At 38.7% G+C, this 12,500-nt stretch overlaps 1 protein-coding gene across 2 annotated transcripts in view; it reads right to left on the bottom strand.

Annotated features, from left to right (window-relative positions):
• Positions 1-9,292, bottom strand: part of LOC137982825 (opioid-binding protein/cell adhesion molecule-like) — a 17,753-nt gene extending 8,461 nt beyond the window's left edge. Inside the window, exons 1-2 of one of the 2 annotated variants that reach the window (XM_068829983.1) lie at positions 9,066-9,292; positions 6,608-6,952 (exon numbers count right to left, since the gene is read on the bottom strand). In XM_068829983.1, coding sequence (XP_068686084.1) covers positions 6,608-6,952; positions 9,066-9,117 — 397 coding nt within the window. In that variant the 5' untranslated portion in view covers positions 9,118-9,292. The remainder of the gene's footprint in view (positions 1-6,607; positions 6,953-9,065) is intronic. The other variant, XM_068829982.1, reaches the window with a different exon arrangement.
• Between the last annotated feature and the right edge of the window lie 3,208 nt (positions 9,293-12,500).

Raw genomic sequence — 12,500 nt, 5'->3', positions numbered from 1 at the left:
GATGGTTGGGCTACCGATCTTCGCACAATGCCTTTTTCCTCGCGTGCAGAAATGAACCTGCACATTGCAAAATCGGAGAAAAACATCGACCCTCACAAGAAAACTTCTGTGCCAACAAGCGTGAGAAAGGCAACCACATTTCTGAACGAGTATTTGAAAAACAAAATCGACAAGCGACTTAAGCTTTTTTTTATTTCACTGCTCATTGTCATCATAGATTTCGCAAAACTGATCCACTTCATTCCTTGAAAGCAGCACTCTCTCTCTCTCGTAAATAGTGAAGTGAGACATGCATCATGTACATGTGTTGCTTGCAAGGTCGATTTTTGCAATCACGGTCTCGCGCTTTTGATGAAAATTCGCAAGTTCAGGCTGTACGAGGGCAAAAGCGTGGTTGAGCTTGACAATAAAGATGACATGCAGAGCTGTACCTCTACTATACAGCAGTGGCACAGAAGAGGTAAGGTGCCTTCTTTATGAAGCCAGAAAAAACAGTTAAGACACAGCTTGAAAATGAGCGCAAATCACTATCGCGATTGAATGAAATCAACCCTAAAATGGCCCTGGTGCAAGTTATGAATGTGTCCGAGAAGGTATCGAAATTAATACGGACAAAATTTGGCAAAATCCTAACAGGGGCCTTGGCAAGTTATCCACTTACTGTCACAAAAGATAACTTTAATATTTTGTAACTTGAAAGCTGTACCAAAGCTAGTTTTCACCAACCTGCAGAATGAATGGCTGCCCACCTACCCAAGGTTCCCCTCAGTACCCCAAGAGAGAAATTTGACCTACCAACTGGTATTTCTGAAGCAGAGAATGCCCTGCGAGAACGTTTACAAGCTGACTGTGACAAAATAAGTGAAGTTGAAAGCAACACAAGGGGTAGGCTGACTGTGAAGAATGGAAACATGAACGGCGGTTGAGATTTATAGCTTCAAATTGTGGATTAATCAGAAATAGAAAAAAGGAATCATGACACAGTAAAAAGATATCTTGCACCCTAAACCATTTACATCAGGGTATATAAATCATGGGCATAAATGTGAACCCGTCGCTTTAAATCAGTATCAGAAATATATGAATTCAATCAGCAGACCTCTCAGGGTTTTAAAGTCTGGACTTGTAATTAGCCTGGCTGCACTTTATTTGGGTCCCTCGCCTGATGGCAAGGTGATTGATCCAAGCTGTTCGGAACCATTTGGTCTCTCTGAGGTGAAATGTCCCGAGACCAAGTATCTGGTGACTCCGCTTGATGCGTGTTCAGATAGTGGATATTTTTATGGAGGAAGTAAATTGTGAACCCAGGCTAAGAGAAAGCATGAATACCACTCTCAAGTGCAAGGAGTGATGGGTGTCACTGGAGCTAATTGGGTTGACCTTATATAGTGTATACCAGCAAGGGTATGAGCATTAAATTAAACATATTGCATTTGAAATTGACTCTTGGGATAACTGGAGTGCTAAATTTTAAATCTTACTATTTTACACACTTTCTTACCAAGACAGCAAGATAATTTTAAATTTACTTATTATAGACATTAGCCTCATTATTTAGGTTTAACTTGAAATTAGAGGGTCTTGTCGTTACAGAGGAATGTATAAACACTCCACACCTGGTTGACAAGCCCAAATAAAACTTAAGGGTATCAAACCATCGCAGGTGTGGTAGTTTTATTTATTTATTGATTTGTCGTCCTTTCTACGTAAATTCTTAAACTGGCAATTTGTTGTCTTCTTCCCCCTTTGTTGTATTCTCACAACATCCCCTCCAAGGAAAGGTGGGATGTTAAGTTTCACACCAAGAGGTAAAATGTCTTGTATCAGCCATGACACTGTCACCATCATTAAACTCCAGTGAAAGAAAATCACTTCGTTGTACAATTTCCGTCAGAGATACTTCCTGTAAATAACTGGCTGATGAAACTAAATGAACCACGTGGAGCAAAACCTACAAGTCCTTTGAGGGTTACATTATGTTTGTATGAGCTGAATAACTTTGAGTTAAGCAACAAGCTGCTTGGAAATTCACATAAAACCTCTGTGCAGTTAATGATGACCCGCGTTGAAGAAATTTTTTTCTTTAAAATGAGGTGGCATTGTCTTATTAACAATTTCCCTGGAAGGCCAGATACAAACTTTTCCGAACTTTAAATACACATAATTAACCCACGGCACAAACGATCGAAATATTGCGGACTGAGCCACACCATACAAATTGGCTGTGTCTTTCTGAAATTCCTCTCCTTAATCACTACAAAACAATGAAAAACTCCTCCAAAGGTCTAATTTTTCGGCAACGCCCTCTCTTGGCAGATGCATTGTTGTCAGTGTCTTCGTCATCATTTGAGGAGTCAGAATCAAAAAAATTATTCATTCAAATATTTCCATAAACGTAAAGTTTAGAAAACCGGTATAAAAGTTAATGTTTGAATCATTCCGCAGATTGTTAATACAGAACACGCGTGAAGAAAGTGCTTGCAGTTCAAGTTCTTTGTCAGACAGGCGATCTTTAGCGTCCTTGCACAGACGCTTCAGTTCTTTCTCAGTTCGAGATAGTTTCTCTGAAAGATCCTCCAATCGCTCTCTTTTATCCCATCGTTTATCAGCGCACGGGTCACTTTCTTTGAGTTTTTTTCTCGATTTCACAGGCAGCGCTAGTAGGATTAAGAGACTCCGGTTGTTGGAGTGGTCCTTTCACAAATGCAGCTGCTTCAGGTGTGAAATTGAAACATCGTGAAGATGATAGTGGAGGATTTCGTTCTCGAGGAGATTTTTCTTTTTGTGGGAGAAGGGTCAGACCATGGAAACCTTGATGGAATAACACCATCCATCACATAAACTCTTCCGTTAAAAGACTTCTGCAAGTCTTCTCTTCTAAAGTGAAGCGAGCATACCTTAGTTCTCTTTACGTTGGTGAAGTACTTTCCTTCGACGCGCCAATACGCGTGAAGCCATTGATTTCTTTGGGAAAGGATCGTGGGAAAGTTGAAGTAATTAGCTTTAGTTCCCTCTGGAGTGAAATCCCCTTTTTGGTGGCACTCAAGTACGCAACGACTCGAGGGCATGACAATATCGCTTTCGCTGCACCCTTCTCTTGGAGCCTAATTAGCCTTGCATTTCCGTACCTAGACCCGGACTGTCCGAGTGGTCCATCATATTTGCATTCGGTGAATTGGTTGTCCAAATAAAGGGTGTTTTGTTCCTGTGGTTGGCACATTTGAATAACCAAAGCTATGTTTATAAACAGCTACAAAACGCAGGTCACAAGTCATTGTTTTACCAATACATTAAGTATCCTAAACATTCACAAGAGCTAACCTAGGGTCTAAAAACTTTTGTTTAGGCCTAATTAGGCCTAAGGTTTGCTTTTATGAATGTTTAGGATACTTTCTGTATTGGAAAAACAATGACCTGTGACCTGGGTTTTGTACCTGCCGCTTCCCTGTTCATGTCAAAACCAATTTTTCCACAACTCATTTTGTATAAAAAGGATTGACCAAGTCCACCTTAATAACATTCTAAGCTGGACCATCCCAGATCATGAAGAATTTCGGTAACACTGGCTGTACATGTAGGGTGGTAGTTATTAGCACAAAACCAGCTTTTTTTCTGATTCTTTCAAGTGAGCGAATGTCCTTTTGGATACAGATAGTTGTATTGGTAATCGTCTTTATGTCTTTTGGGCAATTTACATATATAATTTAGACTTTTCACATGTCCTAAATTTGTCAGGAAAGGATGATAAATTTGGCTTAAATGCTATAACCCTGTAGCAAAACCTAGTAAATCTTTAAAAAGAACAATGATGCTTTAGATTAAAATAATAATTATTATAGACAGAGGTGTTTCTCTATTAGAATGTCCAAGAATTCAATACATACTACAAATTCTTAAAAATTCTGAGAAATTCCTAGAAATTCCCAGGCAATCGTACGAATGCTAATTAAATGTGGAGGCTCGAAACGGTTTCAACACTTAGGAGACTCCCAGTTTAGATCGAATAACGTTACAACACTGTATCACGTAACAGCAATGTTATGGTACCATATGAAACACCCATTGATTCCAAACAAGGTGTGATCATTATTGTTATGTAATAAGTTACCTTGGTAACGGGAAAGCCCAGCAAAAACATCCTATATTTTGGATTTAGTTGCTCATATGTCAAAAAAAACTCGGTGACCCCCTTTTTATTGCTGAATAGTGATTAGAAGGCCAGGATGAAACTTTCGGCAAAGTTTAAAAGTTTCTGTCCAGAGGGTCCAGGGCTACATTAAAAAAAAAAATCGCAAAATTAAGGCGGCTCTGAATCCAGTCGACAGAAGTTTTTAAAACTTTGCAGAAAGTTTTATCATGCCCTTCTAGTTACTTTTCAGAAATAAAGAAATGGGGGTCACCGCAATAATTTCAGCAATAATTTCAGCAATAATTCGTGTTTCATTTTGTACCACAATATTGCCAATACATGATACAACGTTGTGGTGCGTATCTTTCTAATAAGAGCGTCATTTGGAAGCGTTGAAACTAGTTCGAATCTCCTTAAACGATTAGTAAGAATTCAAAAAGATTTAAGCATATATTTTTTTAGATTAGGACAGTTCCTAGGAATCCCTAAAAATTCCATCTTTCAATTACCGTGAAAATTGACACCTTCATTCCTAGGAATTCCTAATTTTAATTCCTAGGAACATTTTCTTAGGAATTCCTCGCAAGCGTTGAGCTTCGATACTGTGAGAGCAAATCCATTGAACGGTTCACCAGCCGTGTCCAATTCTTTGTAACCGAGACTCGAAGGACACTTTTCGACTGCGCGACTGATCGACTGCGGGAGCTCTAGTTATACACCACCTGAATTTCTCTTATATTACCACTGTGTGACTGTGGGACTGCGGGAGAAGTAATTATACATCCGATGAATGCTACTTAACTTACGACTGAGTGACTGCGGGACTGCGGGAGCACTAAATACCTCATACGGTAGTCTCAACTAGGGCGTCTTATTTCATTCGCTTAGTTTCTTTGCCGTTTATTTCCCTTCTCTGTGTATAGCGTATGGGTAATTCGTTTGTGTTACTTAAGTGATCTTTCCTGTTATAACCTTAAGTGCATTTCAATTTAGGTTTTATCCTGCTGTATTTTATGCATGCTATGTAATTGATTTCTTACACTTTAGTTTACGATTATCGAACATAGTTGAACAAGAATACAGCATTAAATCACTGTTGACTGATCCTAGTTGGTTCTTGTCTTCTCGTGGGTTATTCTTGTGTTTGGTACGAGAAGTCCGTAAAATCAATCCCTTTCCAACGCCTGACACCTTTCGACCCTTTAAGTGGACATTTGATAGTCGTGTCCGTTACAGTATGGAATTGCCTCAAAATTTCAAAATCAGAGAATAGTAGGTAAAATAATGTAAATTTGAAGATCTTATTCTCCTCCTCCTCCTCCTCCTCCTCCTCCTCCTCCTCCTCCTCCTCCTCATCATCATCATCATCATCATCTTCACCATCATCAATTATCAATCATCATCTTCATCTTCATCATTATCATCTAAAATCTTCTTATTTTTGTTCTCTAGTTACTTTCAACTTTTCAAGACGAACGAAATGACGTATGAAATTAACCATATATTGAACTGCGGATATTAAATCATGGCAAGGTATGATTTCGTTCTTTGATCATTCATCACCGGAACATATGAACCCACAAATGACCAGCTCCAAACATGAATGGCTTCATAGCTCAGTTGGTTAGATCGTTGCATCGGCATCGCGAGATCACAGGCCCATACCCGTTGAAGTCCTTAATTTTTGAGGCTTCTCCAAGCAATTGCCAAAATTGCTTTCATAACTGCTAGGATCATAACTACACTTGATATGTACTAGACTTTGGGTAACACCATGCCAGTTCAGTTGAATTACATTCGGTTGATAACAGCTACAACAGCAATACCAAAATCCATGGCAAAGTCTCTATACCCTGATGAGTCATTTTTATAATTATGAACATGCTGCACTAAAAGAAAAAGTAGTTGAAAAAAAAAAAAAAAAGATCCAACACCATTTTCCCTCAATCTATCAATCAATAATTCGTACAAGCCTTCAGCTCCCAAATCATGATTACAGTTTTACATGATTATTTACAACTGCATCATAGAGTAAAGCTCTATTACCTGACAATCCCCCATCCCAGCCCTAATAAGCCCTTAAGAGTGGCATCTACAGTACCAGTCACGCTGATCAGCAGTGGAAGAAAGAGAGGCAAAGGGATGGGGGATTCAAGCAATCTAAAGATTAATACTACACAAGAGACGCAGGCAATATGTCCCACCAATGCTGCTATTTGACTGCGGGGGGTCCATCGAGCATAATTCCATGGGTCTAATTTAATACTGCTGATCATTGACTGTTCTCTGAGGACAAATGCACACGCAATCCACCCCGATCTATTTTGTCAACTTTGTTAAATTGCATTCAACCGCATAATACCAAGTAAAGATTTTCAGTTGATCCACAAGTATGTATAGTATGTCATAATGCCCTTTGCCCAACCTTAGATCAAAAGGATCATTACTGTAAGTGTAGAGTAGAAGGTGACAACGTACCTGTGACAATAAGTTTAACAGTGCTGACATTTTGCCTCCCAGAAGTGTGAATGAGAAAACACTTGAGCATAATACTACTGTTTTTAATGTCGACATTCCTCAAGACAAGAGTGGCTTGACTTCTCTTTTGTACTCTTCCAGCATATGCTGCTGTGTACGTCAAATAACCAGTTGCGTTTTCAATGACCATTGGTGTACTGTGACCTCCCTTTTCAACATCCCAACTGATGTATTGAAACTCGGCTGTTCTGTTATCCACTAAATATTTCCACTCGAGGACTGCATCGCTGCCTCCCATGAAGTAAACAAGTAGATTTGGTTGTTGGGAAAAAATAAATGCTCCCTCTGCAAAAAGGCCAGAAATCAGTAAACCAGTAATAATCAACATGACTCTCATAATAACCTAAATAGCTGGCTATTTTAGCTGCTTATTGCAGCAAGAATAGCCTGCTACTTGGGGTAAGATAATGATGAAAATAAAAATGCTGGAGACATATTGGTGTTTTACTTCCATTGAACACTTTGGTCAATTGCTGAGAAAAATGATACGGCCTTTTTTGTTGCCCTGAGTGGTCCTTTGCACCTGTTTGGTCACATTTTTGAAACATTTGTGTTTCACCATGTTTTCAAGAGGAAGCTAAAATGGATCCAAAGAGTCAGCCTTGAAACACTTTGGTTTTGATGATACAAAAGGAATTATAGAAACTAATATATATCTGAAAAGATTCATGGGCACATTAGGAAAATGCCTCAATGCAGGCTTGGCTGTTTTTAATATTCAAGTGATTTTAGCCTTGAAAAGCAGAAAAGGTATTGTATGAAGCACTTGATATACAATTTGATATGTGAAAGTAATAGTAATGTGAGAAAACACTTCAGTTACCGTATCTTATATAATATTTTCCTCTACATCTCAGTAGTTATGTGTTCCTTTTGAGCCAGCACATACAGAATTCTCTCAAACAAAAACACAATTTTCCTTTCTGCAAGTTACGTCATTTCAAATAAACCAGCATGCATCCATCGTCCAGTTCAGAAAAAAAGAAATCAATAGTGTGTGTGTGTGTGTGTGTGTGTGTGTGATATTAACATGTGAAGGATAGAATGGTGAGCATAATTTATTAATTAGAAAATACAGAATATGGAACCAGAATCCAGAATTTGCTTTTCAAAACAAGAAGTCGAAAACCCCGAAAATGCCCTGATGGAGAAGGAACTTACATAATTAGCAACCAAATGCCACACAATTTGATGGAAATTGGACTATCTACTGATTGAATGTTTTCAATCTCAGTTATAAATATTACAGAAAACTAAAAAAAAATTAGCTAAAACAAGTGAATTTGTTGGGATAAAAAGGAAGTTTATACCTTTTTTTTTATGTTAACCGTATTTGGAAATTATGTTGCTTTTTGTATGAATATTATCTTCATGAATGCTTTTTTTGAGAGTTCTGAACATGCTTTTAAATAAACAAAACAAATTGTAATTAAAGTGAGTGTAGTGTAGCATGAAGTGCTAGATTTCTACCCCATATGAACCGTGTGAGCGTTAGAACTACTGATGGACTGGGCCCACACAAGGACAGAGAAAAACTCAAGACCTTCGGGTTAGATCACCGCCGCTCTACCGACTGAGCTACAAGGTCAAACGGGAGCAGGCCGTGGGAACTGAAGATCTTAAAGTCACGGCAATTAACATGTACAAGTACAAGGAAAGGTTACGTTTATACATACGTTGGCCGTGTAGCACTTATATTTTAAACAGAATTAACCGAAGTGACTGTAGTGCAACATGAAGTGCTAGAAATCTATCTCATATGAACCATGTGAGCGTTAGCCCTACTGATGATCTAATCCGAAGGTCGTGGATTCATTTCCCACCCTGGTCAGAGCCTTTCTCTGTCCTTGTGTGGGCCCATTTCCATCAGTAGGGCTAACGCTCACATGGTTCATATGGGATAGTTATCTAGCACCTCATGTTACACTACACTCACCTCAGTTAATTCTGTTTAAAATATAAGTGCTACATGGCCAACGTTTGTATAAACGTAACCTTTCCTTGTAATTAAAGTGGTTATGTTTGTGCGTGACTAGAAAGGCACCATTTATAAAAGCCAAACGTTCACCTGAATGGTGAAAATGAAGCAACAACATCTGTCTGGTGACGGGCATGATTGATGAATATTGATTACACGAGGAGGCAATTAGATAATAGTCACGTCCAAAATACCAAATACTAATACCAGAAGCAAAGGATAAACAAACCAAAGCTCTTTTTTAAAACACACGAGCAAAGAAAACTTCCCAAAAGTTATTAATGCAAACACAGCTTGTCCAGAGCGAATGTAATCGGTCTTTACCTCCCCAACTTGAGGTTAGTCCTGACTGTGAGCACTCTAATTCATGCCCAAAGTGTTGGCCAATATTGTACAAAGAAATCTTAATTACGTTCTTACCAGAAATCCAATTGACTCCACAGAAAAGCAACGGTAAACGTAAGAAAAACATTTTCAGAGACTTCCTCCCTTTGGAGAGTCTAAGAAACCTGATAGCCCGAGACGCGTAGGTAAAATTACATGATGATAACTTCCTCGATGCCTAAAAATGGCATATTTTGAGCAAGAGCTAGCCGATACAACGTAGATTTCATTTGGAAGTGTACTATATTTCGGCTAGCTTAACCAAGCTGTTTTTAGGTACAATGAAAGCTTACATTAAAACGTTCAATGCTCGCGCTACTGAACCAACGACATGCGTACTCTAACCAGGTTATAAACGCGCTTTTATTACTATACAAATACAACGTGCCACCGACATTCCCCGCATACTTACGCCACAACCCACACAGATAAACCTAAACGCATACCTTTCATAACGACCCATAGTCCATCTCTTCCTTTCATCTTCGCTAACAAAATAGTACAATCTTCTTCTTTATTCTGATTGTTGCAAAAACGTTTTCGTACATCTTTTAAACGCCCCCCTAACCTTCAAGATTCACTGATAACAGCAAAACTAACCCAAATCTGACTCACTCTAATTCTGTACGTCATTCCGGTTCTTGTAGTAAAAACCGCGCTACCTGTCCTATAATTTCCATGGACTACCGAACTACACATTCTTCTCTACCGGCGAAACACGCTAAATTAATTGTAACATAACCTGCGAAACTAAACATTCGGTGTAACAGATGTAATCTACAGTACACGGGAAAAACTAAACGACGCTTAAAGGACTTTTTTAACTGAAACACGGCCAGGGACGGCGGAGCAGGGGGCTAGGGGGAGGGGGCTTTAAAAAAATCAAAAAACCCATAAAACATAAAAAAAGGGAGAAAACTAACAAGAGGAAAAACGAGAGAAATATATGTATCGAGTAACAAATAAGAGGTAAACATCTGTCATTTTAAGGTTAATCCACGCTAATTTATTTGATATCTCGTGGAGAATGCTGAAAGTATCATTTCCGAGCTTCAAGATTTCAACATTTTCTGCCAGAGAATTCCACCAGAAATCCCTACAAGTTAGCGTCTCCGGCGGTTGGTTGCAGTGTTTTTAACAGTTCCACAAAAATCATAATAATCTAATTTCAAGTTTGCAACGATCCTGAATGTTACTAATGAATGCTTCCATAATGTTTCAGCTGACACGAGGTCTTCTTTTCCTTGACAGAGATATGGAAATCTAATTGAGTACGACACAAGGTTGTCGCATTTTTGCATTTCGTTATAAATACATATTAATTAATAGGCCGATAACAGGCGATTTTGGTTTAACCTTAACTTTAGTTTAATCAAGGTAATTGCAACTAGCGCTTAATTGCTAATTGTTTCGACCTCATTATTTTTAAACAGGCTTTTCAACGTTCTTCGACTCCAAAACTATTTGGCATGGGCAAAGAAAGTCAAAGTACTTCACATATGCTGGCAGCACAAGAGATCAGCAATCACGGATTTTGTTCCATTATAAAACCTATTCAATTGCGTGACACTAGGATGCAAACATCAGGAAGGTCAGATTAACACAGTGTCAGAGACGTCTAACATAAAAATGTCTCGAACGTCTACAACAGTTTTCTGCAAAGAAACTGTGTTTCCGACGATCATGATTGGAAAGTATGTTTTCTTTGTGCTTTCTTCCGTCGTTCAAGTATTAGGTAAGATCATAAGGCGGCCTTAACTGGGGCTTTAGAAATTGTTTGGTCACGATTAGCAGTGAAATACGGATTCCTTAAAAAGAATTTCGCTTGTTGACTAACTGCTCTTGATTCAAAGCTAAAACGTCGACAATTAATAGCTTAGATCTTGGATTGTTCCCTGCAAACATTGGTCACATGGATGGATTCAGAATGTGTTTTGTTTACAAGAATTAAGTAAATGTACGAATGCACAAGCGTAACCTAAAGTTTGACGTAACTTTTGACTGCGTGATTATGAGGATGGAAAGTAAGGGTGAATAGAATTTTTTCTTATATATCTTTCTGTGACGTTTGTAGTGCTGACTGTCGATCAAATTGTTGGGCGCGATGACGGCCCGCTTTGACCACAGAGACAGGATAGCCACGTTTTTTGAAGAACTGGCACATCTCCTCTGATTTGCCGGAAAAATCGGAGTCATCACTACATAGACGTCGAAGTCTAAGAAGTTGAGAGAAAGGAATGGAGTTCTTGACATATGATGGATATGACGATGAATACAACAAATAACTGTGAGAATCTGTAGGTTTGTAGTGCACACTGGTACATAGCACGTTGCCACTAATAGAAACTTTGATATCTAGGAAAGCCAATGAAATTTCCGAAACTTCTCAGGTATATTTAAGAGCCGGATGAAAAAAGAATGGACGGATGTTAGAAATGGATAAAGGATAGAGATGGTCTATCAGCTGACAAAGGGGGCGCGGTCCGACCTTTACCAAAAAGAAGCTTTGGAATAACTTTCTGACACCTCGTTTTATGCCAAAATCCAGAAAGATCTCACCTCCACAAATCAAAACCTTGTCAAAGACACCATTCAGAATCTTATAGTTAATCAAGAATTACCGGACACTGCCACTAATCCCATCATCAACACCCCTAGAACTTCGTGCATTTACTTCTTACCTAAAACTCACAAACCTAACAACTCAGGTCGTCCTATCGTTTCTGCCTGTAGTTGCCCTAACCGAACTCATTTCTAGCTACTTAGACAGGATTATGACGCCTATCGTCAAATCTTTGCCATCATACATCAAGGACAGTACCCACGCACTAAAAATTTCTCCGGCCAAGACAAACTTATTTTAACTATACACAGTCATTTCCAATAGCGAAGGTCTTCAAGCACTTTTAAAGAGTCTCTCCTGGAGATCACTAGGCATGGGTGATACAGGTCATTTCACCGATTTCGTTGAAACTTGGTCAGTTTAAAGTTTCCATCTTAAAACTTAAAATTCTGAAATGGTTCACGTTTTGGAATTTTCCGGGAAGAGATAGAGCACCCCTCTTACTTTTTTATTTGGAAGGACAGAAATTCTCCTGCAACAAGCACCAAAAGCAGAAAGCTGCAGTGTAAAGGGAATGCCTCAGTTCATATTGCTACTGGATACAAATAAATATACATACTTTCAATTGACATTCTACTTGAGAAGTTTCAGTTCATTTGGATATACTGGCGTCAATCAAGCACTTCCGAAATTTACCTATGTAACGCAATCCGTCACGAACTGACAAAATACCTCATATTTAGATCAAAAAATCTCCAATGAGCAACATTTATCTTGCAAACGATCTTCATCACAGTCATCACCAATCATTGGCCTTCCAATATCAACAATAAAATTTTTGGCACCTGTTAATGGTTAAGCGCGGCCTTCAGACAGATAGATATAATAATCTACTGGATACAAATAAA

The sequence above is a fragment of the Montipora foliosa genome, chromosome 13, assembly GCF_036669935.1.
Source record: "Montipora foliosa isolate CH-2021 chromosome 13, ASM3666993v2, whole genome shotgun sequence".
Classification (NCBI taxonomy): domain Eukaryota; kingdom Metazoa; phylum Cnidaria; class Anthozoa; order Scleractinia; family Acroporidae; genus Montipora; species Montipora foliosa.
The sequence above is the reverse complement of the archived record's forward strand: the minus strand, read 5'-3'. Positions and strand labels throughout refer to the sequence as shown.